Source organism: Salmo salar, chromosome 23 (genome assembly GCF_965601325.2).
Source record: "Salmo salar chromosome 23, fSalSal1, whole genome shotgun sequence".
NCBI lineage: Eukaryota > Metazoa > Chordata > Actinopteri > Salmoniformes > Salmonidae > Salmo > Salmo salar.
In genome coordinates, this window is record NC_138313.1 from 15,054,953 (window position 1) to 15,074,641 (window position 19,689).

Sequence of the window (19,689 nt, forward strand, 5' to 3'; positions counted from 1 at the left end):
GAAGGTAAACCGCAGAAACTAAACTTAAGAACGGGAAGCATAAAAATAGCGCGCATTGAACTTATCTACTGCTTTTTTAGACTTGCTTTGAATGAGAGTGACAGATATATATAACTCTCATTTCTATGTGAAATTGGTCAGGTTGCCCAAAATGTTACATATTGCAGCTTTAACAGTAGCGCAAACTATGAAAGCGCAGATGTAAAGTGCGCATTACAGTCTATAGGGATTAACCATCTCTAAACAAGAACATCTGTTGCACAACACTCATGCATTCAATTCAATACAGGCCCTTATAAACGACATGTACATAAGCTCCAGCGGTACTATACAGCTACAGTCACATGCTCAGACGTAGCCTTTTTTACGTGTTCTATTGTTTAATTATGCATTAGTATAATGTACTCTTTATGTTAAGTTTTTATTGAGCTATTTGCTGCTGTTTTGCTTTTGGCATCGGGCCAAAGATGTTGCTAATGTTTGTTGTAGAAAGGCTTATGATAGTTGCTAATATTTATTTGTTTGTTTACAGGCATTTGTTGTAGAGGACAACAAGCAGGTGATCCTAGAGGGACAGCTTCATGTGGCCCTACAGACCATCGACAAAGAGGCCTGCTCTTTGACACAGAAAGAGGTACACAAATGTATTGAGAAACAGTTGTAAACATTCAAATCACCATTTTGTTCTGTGTAGTGTACACACAAGCTGAATAACTATACACACTCCTGGACTCCTTTGCATTGCGACTCAAGCACAAACAAAACAAAGCGATCCTACTTCTTGAGAATGCACTCTCTCTCTCGCGCCCTCTCTCTCATTCACTACCTAAAAGCCCCTATATCTCCCTGCCAAGGTCCAACAGGGCGCTGAGTGTTTACTTGGCCACCTCCCAAACACCCTGTAAGCTGTGGGGCCAGGGTGACACTGGAAAGCTTGGTATGTCGGACTCAGGCCTGGTAGAGGTTTTTACAGGGTTAGTGTCTACTCTGACCTATGCTCCTCATGGGTTTATAGGCCAACATGAGTAAGATGAGTGCTTAAGAGGCAGGCCCATGCTTTGCTATCTCAAAGCTGAGTGGAAGATTGTTCAATTCAAAGAAAAAATTAACTTTATTGATCCCCAGAGGTAAAATGAAATTGGTCACCACTCACCAGCATAGGAGACATACAGTAAGGGAGGCGATATACTGTACTCAGATACATCAACACATATACAATGCATTCGGAAAGTTCAGCCCCCTTGACTTTTTCCACATTTTGTTCCGTTACAGCCTTAATATAAAATTGATTAAATTGTTTTCCCCCCTCATTAGTCTACACAAAATACACCATAAAGACAAAGCAAAAACAGGTTTTTAGAAATGTTTGCAAAAATTTAAATATTACAGTTAAATAAGTATTCAGAACCTTCACTCAGGACTTTGTAGAAGCACCTTTGGTAGTGATTTACAGCCTCAAGTCTTCTTGGATATGACTCTACAAGCTTGGCACGCCTGCATTTTGGGAGTTTGTTCCATTATTCTCTGCAGATCCTCTCAAGCAATGTCAGGTTGGAAGGGGAGCGTCGCTGTACAGCTATTATCAGGTCTCTCCAGAGATGTTCGATCGGGTTCAAGTCCGGGCTCTGGCTGGGACACTCAAGGACATTCAGAGACTTGTCCCGAAGCCACTCGTGCGTTGTCTTGGCTGTGTGCTTAGGGTCGTTGTCCTGTTGGAAGGTGAACCTTCACCCCAGTCAGGTCCTGAGTGCTCTGGAGCAGGTTTTCATCAAGGATTTCCCTGTACTTTGCTCTGTACATCTTTCCCTCAATCCTGACTAGTCTCTCAGTCCCTGCTGCTTAAAAACATCCCCACAGCTTGATGCTGCCACCACCATGCTTCACTGTAGGGATGGTGCCAGGTTTCCTCCGGACGTGATGATTGGAATTCAGGGCAAAGAGTTCAATCTTGGTTTCATCAGACAAGAGAATATTGTTTCTCATGGTCTGAGAGTCATTTAGGTGCCTTATGCCAAACTCCAAGTGGGCTGTTATTTGCTGTTTACCTAGGAGTGGCTTCCATCTGGCCGCTCTAGCATAAAGGCCTGATTGCTGGGGTGCTGCAGAGATGGTTGTCCTTCTGGAAGGTTCTCCCATCTCCACAGAGAAGCTCTGTCAGCGTGACCATCGGATTCTTGGTTACCTCCTGACCAAGGCCCTTCTCCCCCAACTTCTCAGTTTGGCCGGGCGGCCAGCTCTAGGAAGAGTCTTGGTGGTTCCAAACTTATTCCATTTAAGAATGGAGGCCAGTGTTCTTGGATCTTCAATGCTGCAGAAATGTTTTGGTACCCTTCCCCAGATCTGTGCCTCGACACAACCTTGTCTCGGAGCTCTGCAGACAATTCCTTCAACCTCCATAGCTTGGTTTTTGCTCTGACATGCACTGTCAACTATGGGACCTTATATAGACAGGTGTGTGCCTTTCCAAATCATGTCCAATCAAATGAATTTACCACAGGTGGACTCCAAGTTGTAGAAACATCTCAAGGATGATCAATGGAAACAGGATGCACCGGAGCTCAATTTCGAATCTCATAGCAATATCTGAATACTTATGTAAATAAGGTATTTCGTTTAAAAAAAAATTGTAATACATTTGCAAAATATTCTCAACCTGTTTTCACTTTGTCATTATGGGGTATTGTGTGTCAATTGATGAGAACAATTAATACAATAGATTTTAGAATAAGGCTGTAACATAACAAAATGTGAAAAAATTCAAGGGTTCTAAGTACTTTCCGAATGCACTGTACCTGAGCATGGATGGCTAGTCAAAGTACAATATATGACGTCTAAAGAAACGTATTCAATTCAAATAGGTTTTTATTGAAGTCATCATTCTAATGTATATTATGTTGGTGACGGTATTTAGTCTCTATGGATCAATAAAGTTGATCCACTTCAATTAAAATATGTTTCTATGGAATGCATCACTCCTGTATACCAAGCAGTATGTTATGTTTCATACCACCATTGTACTCAGCTGGAATGATAAAGTTTTGAGATTGTTGGATGTTTTATTAGTGACGCGCTCAGTGCTGACAGTGAACCAACCAATGCTTGCGCTCTTCAAAATGTTTCTCTCTCCAGCAGTATTCAAGGATGAGCTTAGAGCTTAGCAATGTCAAGTGTATCCAACTAACTGCCACACATGTTCATGAACATACTCACTTACCTTCTCACACACACATCTTGCACTTTGCCAGGGTGTTTAAGGAGTGTGTGTGCGTATGTTGATGATGTCATGCTATCTAACAGTGTATACGGAGGGAGGAATGCCCTTCAGGAGTGATTGGTGCAGAGATGAACAGTGGCTCCCTCCATCTCTGCTTAAATGAGTAAGGAAGGTCAGATGACTTGTTTAGTAGGTGGAGAGAGGGGTGGCTGATGGTTTGCTTTACTGAGAGTGAGAGCTGTCTCCAGAGAGTGGCCAGTGGAGGGCATTGAGGGACATAGAGGGCTCTTAGTCTGTATGTAGTCTAAGACTTCTAAGTACCTCAGCTCCATACTCTACTGATGTGCTGTTATAGGCCTACTATACAGATGGATGTTTATATACAGTACCAGTCAAAAGTTTGGACACCCGTACTCATTCAAGGGTTTTTCTTTATTTTTAGACATAAAAACTATGAAATAACACACATGGAATCATGTCGTTTCTAAAAAAGTGTTAAACAAATCAAAGTATATTTTCTATTTGAGTTTCTTCAAAGAAGCCACCCTTTGGCTCGGAGACAGCTTTGCACACTCTTGGCATTCTCTCAACCAGCTTCATGAGGTCATCACCTGGAATCCATTTCAATTAACGGGTGTGCCTTGTTAAAAGTAAATTTGTGGAATTTCTTTCCTTAATGCATTTGAACAAATCAGTGGTGTTGTGACAAGTTAGGTGTGGTATACAGAAGATAGCCCTATTTGGTAAAAGACCAAGTCCATATTATGGCAAGAACAGCTCAAATAAGTAAAGAGAAACAAAAGTCCATCATTACTTTAAGACATGAAGGTCAGTCAATCCAGAAACCAAGTCCATATTATGGCAAGAACATCTCAAATAAGCAAAGAGAAACGACAGTCCATTATAAAGGTCAGTCAATCCGGAACATTTCAAGAACTTTGAAAGTTTCTTCAAGTGCAGTTGCAAAAACCATCAAGTGTTATGATGAAACTGGCTCTCATGAGGACCGCCACAGGAAAGGAAGATCCAGAGATTGCCTCTGCTGCAGAGGATAAGTTCATTACAGTTACCAGCCTCAGAAATTGCAGCTCAAATAAATGCTTCAGAGTTCAAGTAACAGACACATCTCAACATCCAACTGTTCAGAGGAGACTGTGTGAATCAGGCCTTCATGGTCGAATTGCTGCAAAGAAACTACTAATGGACACCAATAAGAGAGACTTGCTTGGACCAAGACGCACAAGCAATGGACATTAGGTCTGATGAGTGAGTCCAAATTTGAGATTTTTGGTTCCAACCGCCGTGTCTGTGAGACACAGAGTAGGTGAATGGAGGATCTCCGCATGTTTGGTTCCTACTGTGAAGCATGGAGGTGGTGTGGGGGGTGCTTTGCTGGTGACACTTAGTGATTTATTTGGAATTTGTTTTGATGTCTTCACTATTATTCAACAATGTAGAATATAGTAAAAATAAAGAAGAATTAGTAGGTGTGTCCAAACTTTTGACTGGTACTGTAGGTGATATTTGGCTCCGGATCCAGATTTTGCTGATTGAAATGTTTTCAACTCTGACACACACTCTCACACTCACACACACACTTTAACACACGTCACAGGCCCAAAGTCACATTCAGCAAAGATTAAAGCTGGTGTCTTTTTTTCCTTTTTTTTTTCTTGGTCTTCATGAAGACATATCGGAGGATAATGAACCAAGCCATTAAGTGTGTGTGTGTGAAAGTGACACCTTATCACACTTTACAAAATACATCAGTGAAGTTTTTTTTCTCTTCACTTTTACCATACATGATCACATGCACATCACAGCGGTACACTTCCCTCCCACACACAGTATTGGGATTTAATGACAGAGTGGGTTTAAGTGTACTGTATGTGTGTACATCTGTAAGGAACAGACTAAAACTGTACCCACTGCCCGACGCAAGCGGTCTCCATCTCTCTTCTGACCACCTCCTGTGGAAGTGGTGTGTGATTTGGTTTTAGCATGAGATCCTCACGCCTGTCTAAAAATAACTTTCCCCTTTCTCCCTCTTCCACCCACTCACCCGGCCTGACCACATCCACATTGCCAGACTTTTTAAAAATGGTTTATTATTGTTCTTAAAACTCCCCCTCACACACACACACCTTCCTCCAAGACAAGCCTTTGCATAGCAACAGTGTCCACGGTGCGCTCACTCATAACGCTGGACAGAACTTCTCTCATCCCTTATTCCTGTAGCTTTTTATAGCTCTGCACGTGAGTCGCCAAGACCACCTTTTTCCCTCCCTCCCTTCGTCTCTCATGCACCCTCGCTTTCTCTTCTCATAGAAGATCTCATAAAGACCCTCATTTCCTAACTGGAATTGCCTTTAGCAAACCTTTGCTAAGAATTACTTAGTGATTGTTTCTACCTACCTTGGCTTGAATATCAGAATGCCATATAGGTGAATTGCATTTATAGCGCTCATAAATGTATAGATATAGAACATGTTCATGTTTCCAGTGCATGACTGGCTATATGGATGTCTTGACGTCCTGTGTTAATGTTTTGATAAACACCCTCCCAGCCTCTGTTAATCTCTGCCTCTAACCCGACACACACACACACACACACACACACACACACACACACACACACACACACACACACACACACACACACACACACACACACACACACCAGCTGAAAACTGTTCCTATCATCAAAACGTGGAATTACAGTTCTGTGAATGTCTCCAGGAAGGCATTTTATAATATTTTTTAAAAGCAAATGTTCTGCGCAGAGCAGGCTGCACAATGGTGAACAAATTATACCACAACAAATAGTCTGTATAGTTACATGTACAGGTAACTGCCAAAACAAAAGGAAACACTTGAGTAAATGAGGGATACAAAGTGTATTGAAAAAAGGTGTTCCACACAGGTGTGGTTCCTGAGTTAATTAAGCAATTAACATCCCATAATGCTTACTTAGGGTCATGTATAAAAATATCCAGTTGCCCATTATTTTGGCTACCGTGGCTAGAAGAGATCTCAGTGACTTTGAAAGAGGGGTCTCAAAGGAGCATAGGGGGTTTAAAGGGGGGGGGGGGGGGGGTGTCACAAGATCTCAACCCAATTGAACAATTATGGAAGATTCTGGAGTGGTTCCTGAGACAGTATTTTCCATCACCAACCACACCAATTGATAGAATTTATTCTGGAAGAATGGTGTCACGTCCCTCCAATAGAGTTCCAGACTTGTAGAATCTATGTCAAGGTGCACTGAAGCTGTTCTGGTGACAGTTACCTTTATATACAAGCAGTATGTGTTTGACATAATGGTCTGACTTTGTGAACCCTTTAGGGTTTTCTGTATTTCTGCAAACATTTGACCTAAAATGTTTTCCTATTTTCATCTAAGTACTAATAATAGATCAAGTGAACCTGATTTAAACAAATAACAAACAATTCTACTTTTTCATTTCGTTATTGATCAAATTGATCCAACATTCTATTTATTTGTTGGAAAAAGTATGTGAACCTCTAGATTAATCCGCTCAATAAAGTGTATTAAAGTAGTCAAACGTTTAGTATTTGGCCCCATATTCCCAGCACACAATGACTACATCAAGCTTGTGACTCTACAAACTTGTTTGATGCATTTGCAGTTTGTTTTGGTTGTATTTTGAGTTGTGCTTTGCCCAATAGTAACTGAATGGTGAGTAAAACGTTTTAAAGTGAGTAGATAAGATGTTTTTGAACACTTCTAAATGAATCCTGATTAATAACATGATTTAAGAAAAACCATGAATGAATAATTGAGTGAGAGAGTTAGAGGCTACAACAAAACGTTCTCGGTGTAGCCTCCTTTTTCTCCGGTAAAATGCAAGATTTAACTTCAAGCAAACATCTAGAATTGTTTTAAAATGGTCATACCATGTATCATTTAGCTATTTGATTTAGAATTTTAGGACCCCTTTAGGTATACATTTGAATGTTTTTATTACTTGATAAAATGTTGAATTTAACCTTTTTCTACTGTAGCCCATAAAAAAAAACAATTTGAATAACACATAAATGGCAAAGACGGTCTAAAAATAAGAACGGAATAAGAAAGCTCAGGATGTATTTTTTTGTACACCTTTTAACCCCTTATTTTTGTTACAAAACTACCTCCATACAGCCATTCATTTGTATGGCTTACCTTCAGACGAGTCCCGTGACACTTGTAGGGGCCACATAGCAAAACGGAGACCACCATCATGCACAGCAATAGCTGGATGAGAGTTGTGTAGCTAAATATTAGGCCACTCATTAGCTAAATATTAGGGCTATAAATATTTACCTGTCAAAAGTGCAAGGATTTTTTTTTTTTTTCACAGATTATGAAATAGCAGATCTGTGGGTTCTTCCAGGCTACGCTCTGCAGCAGTTGGGCATGCAAAGCTCCACTATTGATAAGGCGTAGATTTTTAGACACTAATATTATTCTACCTAGGCTACAACGACACAGTGCAATTAGGAATGTATTATTATAAAGTGAGTACACACTTATTGGCTAGGGCTGCAGTGATGTAGGTTCATTTTAAATTATATTTGTATCTATTTTATTAGGATCCTCAGCTACTCTTCCTGGGTTCCACACAAAACATGACATAATACAGAACATTAATAGACAACAACAGCTTAAGGACAGAACTACATGTATTTAAAACGTCACATATAGCTTATGGTGTGCTTCAGTGCTGTGTGTAAGTTGACTATGCAAACAACTTGGAATTGAACACATTAATGCTTCTAAAAATAAAAAGACTGGCATGCATAGTATTGATATTAACCCTCTAATTACAGTAAAGAGCAAGACAAGAACCGCTTAAACGTTCTGTTTTGGTTGCGTCATGCCGAAATAACTAAGTGAAATCACATTTATCACGTGCCGATTACAACTGGTGTGGACTTTACCGTGAAATGCTTGCTTGCGAGCCTTTCCAATTTAAAATAAGAATAATAATAATAACACGAGGAATAAAATACAGAAGAATTGCGCTATATAAGGGAGTACCATAAAGCCTCTGCCTGATTATTCAACCATTTTGGTTCTGTTATGGGTCTATTCTCAATCATTTACAACATCCGGAAAAGTACATTAGCGTACTCATGGTGTATTTTCATCACACCATCTTTCTCTCACGCTCTCACACACTCGCTCACATATTCCCAGCCAGGGGCGTATTCATTACAGAAACCGTTTTTAACCAAACAGAATAAAATCTGTTTCTATTGGACAAATTCAGGTAGGTCCCGCTTCATTTTTTTTTTTTTTTTTTAAAGTTTTGTAACAGAATATGCGTAATGAATACGCTCTTGTTCTTTTGGTTTCTCTATTTTACATTCAGCAAGCAAGAGCAAGCTGTAGTGGTAAATAAAATGCCCCAAATAAGTGTACAACAAGCTATTGTAGGCCTAGTCTACCTTTTTCCTGGGACTCCAAGAGCTAAAGAGGAATTATTATGAATAATATGAAATGACAAGAAGCCGAGGATGAACGTATCGCTCAAAAAATAACAGCTTTTAGGCATACAGATAGTCCAGCAATGGACTGTTGTCCTCCCCATTCGGTAGCAACACCCACTTTTAATGCTTTCACTTTTTTCCACATTGAGGAACCATCTCCTTTCAACTCCAAAATTCACTTTAACTTTTCTAGACTCTTCATCGGACAGAGACTGCAAAGAAAGCTAGCTCCCCATGTCATCTCTACAAGCCCTATTTGATTCCCCAGATACTCTACACGTTCTGGATACACCAAGCACAAAGGGGACTGATCGAACAGCCAATGCAAGGTAAAAGCGAAATGCTCACCCAGCCGGGCTCAGCAAGGAGAATGAGAGAGAGCAGGGTTGTATGTAGAAAGTTGCACGTAGTAGAATTCAATATGTAAATTCCACATTTTCCTCCGGGTAATAATTGCCTAAATTTCAACTGGAAAAACACACACACACACACACTTTCTATACAAAACGCAGGTGAAATAGTTTAAAACACAGCCTTTTTTGATGGTTTTCATTTTGAAAATGCAGATTTAGGAACTCTAACGCGACTGCCTATACTGGCGCTTAGGCCAGGTAGTCTATCTGTGCGCGTTCACACAATTTACATAACTGATAAATATAATTAAATAAACCACAACTTCATTATTACTGCGCCGTTTGCGAGCTCTCCAAACGTGTACGCTACGAGAATGAGAACGGTATGCAGTATTAATACATTGAATAAACAGAAATGACCGCAACCAAACATTGTAGATTAATGGTAGCCTACATTTACTACTGGTGATAATTTTGATATATAGTGGGAAATACTTAAACATCAACAAACAAAACCATGAATGAGCACATTGGTGGGAAAGTGCAGTGTCTGTACTTTTATATTTTTGCTAACTTTTACTTAACTACATTCCTGAAGAAAATAGTGTACTTTTTACTCCATACATTTTCCCTGACACCCAAAAGTACTCGTTACATTTGGAATGCTTAGCAGGACCAGGAAATTGTCAAATTTACGTGATTATCAAGAGAACATCCCTGGTCATCCCTACTGCCTATGATCTGGCGGACTCACTAAACACGCGTTCTTCATTTAAGCAATAAGGCCCGAGGAGGTGTGGTATATGGCCAATATACCACGGCTAAGGGCTGTTATTATGCGCAACGCGGAGTGCCTGGACACATCACAAACCCCAGAGGTGCCTTGTTGCTATTATAAACTGGTTGTCAATGTAATTACAGCAGTACAAACAAGTAATGTGTTTTAGCATGGCTGTCAGTCAATAAGCATTCAGGGCTTGAACCACCCAGTTTATAATTGTAAATCATGTGGAGTGTGTCCCTGGCTTTCCGTAAATAAATAAATAAACATAATGGCGCTGTCTGGTTTGCTTAATATAAGTAATTTGAAATGATTTATACTTTTTATTTTATTTTTTTGTTACTGAAGTATATTTTAGCAATTACATTTTACTTTTGATACTTAAGTATTTTTCAAACCAAATCCTTTTAGACTTTTACTCAAGTAGTATTTTACTGGGTGACTTTCACTTATACTTGAGTTATTTTCTATTAAGGCATCTTTACTTTACTTTAACTCAAGTATAACAATTGGGTACTTTTTCTACCACTGGTTGCCACAGTATTCTATATATATATATATATATTAGATGGTTAAGGATACTTTTTTGATATCAGTTTGAGTACTTGATTACTCATGCCAATTCCTACAATTGTTTTTATTTGTTTAATCAGGTTCGCTTTATCTGTTAGGACTAAGATGAAGATCTGATCACATTTTAGGTCAAATTTATGCAGAAATACAGAGAATCCTAAAGGGTTCGCAAACTTTCTCTTGCCACTAATGGTGTGTAAGTATATTCCTCTGTTCTGTAGTAACAGACATGTACAGTGCATTCGGAAAGTATTCAGACCTCTGGACCTTCTACACATTTTCTTAAGTTACAGCCTTATTCTGAAATGGATTGAATTGTTTTTTTCCCTCATCAATCTACACACAATACCCCATAATGGTAAAGCAAAAACCAGGTTTTTGGACATTTTTGCATACATTTACACAAGTATTCAGACCCTTTACTCAGTACTTTGTTGAAGGACCTTTGGCAGTGATTACAGCCTTCTTGGGTATGATGATACAAGCTTGGCACACATGTATTTGAGGAGTTTCTCCCATTCTTCTCTGCAGATCCTCTAAAGCTCTGTCAAGTTGGAAGGGGAGTGTCGCTACACAGCTATTTTCAGGTCTCTCCAGAGATGTTCGATTGGATTCAAGTCCAGGCTCTGGCTGGGCTACTCAAGGACATTCAGAGACTTGTCCTGAAGCCACTCCTGCGTTGTCTTGCATGTGTGCTTAGGGTTGTTGTCCTGTTGGAAGGTGAACCTTCGCCACAGTCTGAGGTCCTGAGCACTCTGGAGCAGGTTTTCAATAAGGATCTCTCTGTACTTTGCTCTGTTCATCTTTCCCTCGATCCTGACTAGTCTCCCAGTCCCTGCCGCTGAAAAACATCCCCACAGCTTGATGTTGCCACCACCATGCTTCACGGTAGAAATGGTGCCAGGTTTCTTCCGGATGTAATGCTTGGCATTCAGGTCAAAGAGTTCAATCCTGGTTTCATCAGACGAGAGAATCTTGTTTCTCATGGTGAGAATTTTTTAGGTGCCTTTTGGCAACTCCAAGCTGGCTGTTGTGCCTTTTACTTAGTGGCTTCCGTGTGGCCACTCTAGCATAAAGGCCTGATTGGTGGAGTGCTGCAGAGATGGTTGTCCTTCTGTAAGGTTTTTCAATCTCCGCAGAGGAACTCTGGAGTGCTGTCAGTGTGTCCATCAGGTTCTTGGTCACCTCCCTGACTTAGGCCCTTCTCCCCCGATTGCTCAATTTGGCCGGGCGGCGAGCTCTAGGAGGAGTCTTGGTGGTTCCAGACTTCTTCCATTTAAGAATGGAGGCCACAGTGTTCTTGGCGACCTTCAATGCTGCAGACATTTTTTGGTACCCTTTCCCGGATCTGTGCCCCGACACAACCCTGTCTCGGAGCTCTACAGACAATTCCTTCGACCTCATGGCTTGGTTTTTGCGCTGACATGCACTATCAACTGTGGGACCTTATATAGACAGGTGTGTGCCTTTCCAAATCATGTCCAATCAATTGAATTTACCACTGGTGGACTCCAATGAAGTTGTAGAAACATCTCAAGGATGATCAATGGAAACAGGAGGCACCGGAGAGAATTTTCGAGTCTCATAGCAAAGGGTCTGAATACTTATGTAAATAATGTATTTCTGTTTTTGTTTTTAACACATTTGCTCACATTTCTAACCTGTTTTCGCTTTGTCATTATGGGGTATTGTGTGTAGATTGAGGAAAATATTTTAATCCATTTTAAAATAAGGCTGTAACGTAACAAAATGTGGAAAAAGTAAAGCGGTCTGAATACTTTCCGAATGCACTATGCATCGGCAGTGTGTTTGAGGTAATGGTGTTGACGTTTACTCTTCCTGCATCCTGATTTCTGTTCCTCTGTCCTGTTGTAGGAGGCTCAGGAGATGGTGCTGCTGAAGTTTAAACCGGAGCTGCCGCCTCCAATGACACGGCCCTCCATGGAACAACTCTCCCACCTCATCAAGACCAACCTGCAGTACCCAGAGAGCTACAGCCACCCCTTCAATCAGAAGAGGTAGCACACACACGTAACATGACCAGCTAGCTAAACAATATAATTATCAAACCAAAAAACAGCATTTTGAGAGTAATTTAAAACAGCCAGCGACATGTGCTCACAGTCTTCAGCTATGTAATGGTACAAGCATTGACTGCAACAGTGCTCCGTGTTATGCGACTGAAAGGTTCTATGCGGTGAAGAAAGGGAGACATGATTAATGGTGTAAATAAAAATATATATTTATGTCTCTTTTGGCTCTCTTCCCGCCCTGTAGTCTGTGTATGGTTCCAGTCACTTTGACTCTGTCTAACTGCTCCCTGGCTCAAGTTGATGTCATCATTGACCTACGCCACAAAACAACCAGGTAAACATAACACAAACTCACTCTGTACTGTTAAATCTGCCATCTGTTCCTCATGTCCCTGACCAAATGTTTACCTGATAAACTGCATTCTATTTATCCTCCTGGTTTGAGTGAGCTTTCTATTTTCTTCTCTCCCTCTGCCGTCATCCCTCTTTCTCTCTCACTTTTCTCCCATCCCTCTCCTCCCTCCATCAGCCCTGAGTCTCTCGAGGTGCATGGTTCGTTTACATGGCTGGGCCAGACGCAATTCAAGCTGCAGTTGGGGGCACAAGAAGTGATGCGAGTGCAGCTGCAAGCCTGCTTCCTGCATGCGGGCGTCTATAATCTGGGAACGCCACGGGTCTTTGCCAAACTGGCGGACCAGGGAGCCATGTGTGAGACCAGCCAGCAGACGGCCACGCCAGCACTCATCATCATCATCAACAGCACCTGAACATTGTCCCGCCCCATCATCAATAGCCAATTAACCATCTGTCAATCATTACTACCAAGGCTCCAGAGTCCCCCATTGGTTGGCAACAACAGGGTTGAGAGACGCACCCAGCAAGAAATATCTTCCACATCCCATCTTTCCACCCAGTTTCAAATTACCCACTCCACTCCCCGCCCTAAAAAGTTGACACATTTTTCCAATTATGTAAAAACAAAATAGAATGTTCAAATTAAATTGTGCATCAGTTCAGCTTGTAACCACTTTGATGGTCCGACTGTTGACTATTTTATGTCCCAGCAACAAAGCAAAACATCATGGACTTACATGTAGAAGAAGGAACTATTTTCTCTCTCTCTGCGTATGAGTCTATCATCTCAGTGGAGGCGCTTTGGTTTTGACCTTTTTTTATTTTATGAAATCAACCCGTGAAAGGGAAGGACACAGAACAGACAGACATTCTAAACAAAGACAATGACCTGTCTCCTATGGTAACGTGGCATCTGTCTGCCGCCAGAGATTTTTATTTTATTTTTACTGTTGAAAAACGAATCACAGGTTGTTGTTGTTGTTGAGCTATCACAGTAGTGATTACATTGTTTACTTATTGGATTAACCTGGATGAGGAAGTAGGAAGAACTGCCCCACATGGACCAGACTGTCGGCACATCACAAACCCTTTAGAATATGAACCAGAGGTTGACCACTATACTATGATGAACGAATCCTTTGACTGACAGGCCCTGATGCTGCCTGCCCACCTGTCTGTTGTTGGTCTGTAGTCCATCTGGATTTACTGTGCTGTCAGTCTCCACGAGCACACACGTAATTTTCTACAAAACAAACTAATGAATCAATCAAATCAATATGTTCCCTATACTTCTCCCTCATTGGACGACCTCCACCTTGTGATCAAGCTGTTATTTAAATGTATGTATTTACTCAACTGCTTTTCAGATGAAAATGATGTATTATATTTATAACAAATTTACTGTAAATAGAAATAAAACGTAACCATTGATATGGGCTGTGAGATACAGTAACTGTCTCCTCTGTATGGTGAAATGTGTGGACGACGTGGTGATTTGTAATACTTTTCAGGGCAAGTTTTATTTTGCATTCCAAATGGCACCCTGTTCCATATATGTTACACTACTTTTGACCAGATCCCATTGTGTACTATAAACCCTGCCATTTGGGAAAAAGACTTAATGACTGTCTCTTTGATGCAGTGAATATAGTCCGACCCTCAATTACCCTATCTCTGTAGAGCTGCTCCGTTTCTCAATGCCAACTCTGTTTTAAGTGCATTAGAAGTGACGTCTTTGTCAGGCTGTCCTCTGTCGCTCTTTCTCCCTGACACACACACTTACACTGATGTACGTCTATCTCAGTATCAGTTTTTCTCAGTCAAATGGATTCTCTAATCGCCGAATACTAATAATTTCTGGAAAGACTGCGTCTGAGAGATGCAATTTGAACATTTGTAAAGTATTACAAATGATATTGTAAAATGCTATTTAAAATGTATGCCTAGCCCAGGAGCTTTCACATTCAAGGTCACACAGAGAAACTCAACCTAGTAGATCTGCTGACACAAGCATATCTGGGCAAAGCTTAAAACATGAGATATTTAATTGAAGTTTTAGTTGTGAAGTTGCCATTCTTTAATCAAGCATTAATAATCTTGTTGGTACCTAATAAATTAACATAAGTTAAGTTGTAAAGTCCCCTGTGGTTCTCTACATTCTTGGGGAAAGAAGGGGTTCTACAGGCTTATCCTTGTAGTAGAATAACCCTTTACAGGGTTCTTCCTAGAACCATAAAGGAAATTCGTAATCCAATTCCAACCTTGCCTTGAGGCCACAGGTATGTGATGCCTCCGACAGACGCGCTTCCAAAGCAACCACAAAACAGGGAATCCAAAGCTCAGATCGTGTTAAAAAAATATATATATATATATATTTTCCAAAGGTAATTTCATAGACTGTATTCCATCGATGAGCAAAGTGCCCAGGAAAGGCTCCATAATGCTTTTAAATACCTGTGATGAACATAATAGAAAACCAAAAAACATGACTTCATCAACCATACTCCATAATTCATGAAGCAATATTTATTCTTATATTTTTCAAAATAGAGCAAAATAAAAAATATAGCATGAATAAAGTGGGAATTTGGCTCCAACAAACTCTATCCCCTGCAAGGAAAATGAAAGTGAGTCAGTTGGGTCTATCATTACTATCTTAACCCCATCTGTCCTGGACTAAACTTCTGTGGTCTTTGTCACAGGATCAGGGTGTAGTCCACTCAGACAAATGATACAGTTATGGCTAATGGCTGGCTGTAGGAGTTGGCGAGAGCGCACGAACAGATCTGGGACCAGGCTAAGTAATGGTTCCTAACTCCCTCATTCTCCCTGCCCACTCTCACTTCCTACCTTTCTATAGTGACCAGATAGAGTAGCAACACCCCTGGCTCCTACTCCTCTCTCTCTCTGCCTCCCAAGCCCCTCTCAGGTGATTCTCATTCAGACAGGGAGGCCAGAGCTTCACCCTTCAGTTTCAGAGCTCAACTGGCTTTAATTGATTTGGAGCAGAGCTCTCTCACTCATATATTAACTAATACAGGGATAGATGGAGCAGGAGATGAGGGATGACTATACAGGCAAATGTACCATGCAAGAGAGAAAGCAGTCATGACCCTCTGAAAGCAGACACAAATGACCCTGAAGACAAGACTCATGCTGTCAGATGCCCTCTCTCACTGTCATACATACACAGACAGGTAAAAAGGCTTCCTCTGGCACCCCTCCCCTGCCCCTCACATACACACTCCCAATTCAATAGACTTTATTGACATGGCAAGTTAAATCACTTACATTTGTCAAAGTACACATGGTCGGACTAACAGTAATAATTGTAGTAGTGATAATGATATTTACATTGACAGCAACAACAATAATCATAAATACAAGCTCTGTCTCACTGCAGAATTAGATATTTATCCACGTTTCTCCAAACATAACATTTCAAAGTCTTTTTGACACCCTGTGTTGACTCCTACTCAGTTTGTACCGTTTATACAAATTTAGAAGGTTAAGGTTTTGGATAGGGTTAAAATATTCAGTTTAGGGACTCATTCCGAATGGTTAAAGTAAAGGTTAAGGTTTGGGATAGGGTTAAAACCCACCAATGGGATTGAACACGCAACCACAGAGTTTGTAAACCTAAAAGACACAACATCGCAAGACTTCGGGAACGTTGGCGAAGCAGACCAGACCAAGGTCTAAAGGCACAACCTAGATTCGAGCCAATGTCTTAAGTCGTTGAACATGCTACTACTCCAACCTCCTGAAAGGAGTGCTTTTTGATTTGATGGCCTACACATGCGCAGTTCGGTGCGAGTTGACAAGTTTCTGCACATGAGCTTAGCTAGCCAAAGTCACCATGATATCGCCTACAAGTATGATTGAGTATTTCTATTGGAGAAGCAGTTTCTGCCTATCTTCACACTGTACGATCTTTGACGCAACCTTCTGAACCAGATTAATTGGATTACGCCCATCTGCCACCCCTGTCCACAACACCCTAGCAAAACCTAAACATACATGATGGTAACACTGATCACTGTTGTCCCTAGTGGCCAATTTTGAAGGCGTTTCCAGATGTCCTCAAGACCTCTAAAGACAACCAATTTCGAAGTCACTCTTGGGCGATCTGCCTGAATAAATAACAGTAATAGTGGTAGGCTAGTTTGAACATGACTGAAAAGCTGCATGATATGAAAGCCAAAACAGAATGGCAAATACTATTGTTACATTGTACTTCTCTCACTGACTCTCGTTCATTAGATGAAGAACCTGTCTTATGTTAATTTACACATGTCAAATGGTGACAACAATTGTATTGGATGCTACTCTCCATGTTGGATTGCTTTTGTAGCACTCTCAGGTTAATAAGGGTGAGGGTGACAAAGCATACTGTGAATTCAGAACCCAAGAGAATTGAGGTAGAGAAGCTGTGTGTGCTACAAGAGATCTCGCTTTGTCGCTGTCTATGGTTCTAAAACCACACACTGCTGTGGTTGGTGGCAGGTACATTTGAAGTCCGAGGTTTACATGCACCTTAGCCAAATACATTTAAACTCAGTTTTTCACAATTCCTGACATTTAATCCTAGTAAAAATTCCCTGTCTTAGGTCAGTTAGGATCACCACTTTATTTTAAGAATGTGAAATGTCAGAATAATAGTAGAGCTTTTTATTTCTTTCATCACATTCCCAGTGGGTCAGAAGTTTACATAGTCTCAATTAGTATTTAGTAGCGTTGCCTTTAAATTGTTTAATTAATTTTGGTCAAACGTTTTGGGTAGCCTTCCAACAATACGTTGGGTGAATTTTGGCCCATTCCTCCTGACAGAGCTGGTGTAACTGAGTCAGGTTTGTAGGCCTTCTTGCTCGCACACACTTTTTCAGTTCTGCCCACAAATTTTCTTTAGGATTGAGGTCAGGGCTTTGTGATGGCCACTCAAATACCTTGACATTGTTTTCCTTAAGCCATTTTGCCACAACTTTGGAAGTATGCTTGGGGTCATTCCATTTGGAAGACCCATTTGCGACCAAGCGTTAACTTCCTGACTGATGTCTTGAGATGTTGCTTCAATATATCCACGTAATTTTCCTACCTCATGATGCCATCTATTTTGTGAAATGCACCAGTCCCTCCTGCAGCAAAGCACCCCCACAAACATGATGCTGCCACCCCCGTGCTTCACGGTTGGGATGGTGTTCTTCGGCTTGCAAGCCTCCCCCTTTTTCCTCCAAACATAACAATGGTCATTATGGCCAAACAGTTCTATTTTTGTTTCCTCAGACCAGAGGACGTTTCTCCAAAAAGTACGATATTTGTCCCCATGTGAGGTTGCAAACCGTAGTCTGCCTTTTTTATAGCGGTTTTGGAGCAGTGGCTTCTTCCTTGCTGAGCAGCCTTTCAGGTTATGTCGATATAGGACTCATTTTACTGAGGATATAAATACTTTTCTACCCGTTTCCTCCAGCATCTTCACAAGGTCCTTTGCTGCTGTTCTGGGATTGATTTGCACTTTTCGAACCAAAGTATGTTCATCTCTAGGAGACAGAACGCATCTCCTTCCTGAGTGGTATGACGGTTGCGTGGTCCCATGGTGTTTATACTTGCGCACTATTGTTTGTACAGATAAACGTGGTACCTTCAGGCATTTGGAAATTGCTCCCAAGGATGAACCAGACTTGTGGAGGTCTACAATTTTTTCTTGGCTTATTTCTTTAGATTTTCCCATGATGTCAAGCAAAGAGGCACTGAGTTTGAAGGTAGGCCTTGAAATACATCCACAGGTACACCTCCAATTGACTCAAATGATGTCAATTAGACTATCATAAAGCCATTACATAATTGTCTTGAATTTTCAAAGCTGTTTAAAAGGCACAGTCAACTTAATGTATGTAAACGTCTGACCCACTGGAATTGTGATACAGTGAATTATAAGTGAAATAATCTGTCTGTTAACAATTGTTGGAAAAATGACTTGTGTCATGCACAAAGTAGATGTCCTAACCGACTTGCCAAAACTATAGTTTGTTAACAAGAAATTTGTGGAGTTGTTGAAAACTAGTTTCAATGACTCCAACCTAAGTGTATGTTAACTTCCGACTTCAACTGTATCTTGGAACCTCACATGCTGCTATAGGCTGTATGTATTTCTCAGAAACAGTAGGCTATTTGGTTATTATAGTCGCTTAAATATAACAGACAGGTGTAACAGTTTTGCTTCTGTCCCTCTTCTCGCCCCCCGGGCCGAACCAGGGACCCTCTGCACACATCGACAACAGCCACCCTCGAAGCGTCGTTACCCATCGCTCCACAAAAGCCGCGGCCTTTGCAGAGCAAGGGGAACAGCTACTTCAAGGTCTCAGAGCGAGTGACGTCATCGATTGAAACGCTATAAGCGCGCACCCCACTAACTAGCTAGCCATTTCACATTGGTTACACAGGCACCACATTTTCAGGTTGGCTTACTATCCTTTTCAGAAATAAACGTGGCTTAGAATTGGGTTGTGGAACCTGGAATTGACTAGTCTAGATTCCACCAGGTGCATGCTTGGCTCCAGTAGTGGCTTGTGGGTAATCTTGCTTTTGGAAAATAACTCAATGGCTGCGTTTACACAGGCAGCCCAATTCTGATCTTTTGACCAATCACTTCAGATATTTTCACACCAGATATTTTTCAGAGCTGATCCAATTGGTCAAAATACCCATTAGTGATTTTTTAAAAATAATTACATTTGGGCTACCTGTGTCAACGCAGCCAAAATACTCCCTATATTGGTCTGATACGTACTTGGATAGATATGCCGATCAAAAATAGCCTAGCTGTTCCCCAGCATAATCTAGGGGCTTTACGTCTAGATCTATTAAAATACACCTGCGTGAACGGGC

The 19,689-nt window shown here is 40.9% G+C and overlaps 1 protein-coding gene across 3 annotated transcripts in view; it reads left to right on the forward strand.

The window, feature by feature from the left end:
• LOC106584195 (trafficking protein particle complex subunit 8) overlaps positions 1 to 14,253 on the forward strand; it is a 106,172-nt gene extending 91,919 nt beyond the window's left edge. For all 3 annotated transcript variants that reach the window (XM_014169191.3, XM_014169189.3, XM_014169190.3), the window contains 4 exons: positions 533 to 634; positions 12,293 to 12,435; positions 12,695 to 12,784; positions 12,980 to 14,253. In XM_014169191.3, the coding sequence (XP_014024666.1) occupies positions 533 to 634; positions 12,293 to 12,435; positions 12,695 to 12,784; positions 12,980 to 13,217 (573 nt within the window). In that variant the 3' untranslated portion in view covers positions 13,218 to 14,253. The remainder of the gene's footprint in view (positions 1 to 532; positions 635 to 12,292; positions 12,436 to 12,694; positions 12,785 to 12,979) is intronic.
• The last annotated feature ends 5,436 nt before the right edge of the window (positions 14,254 to 19,689 follow it).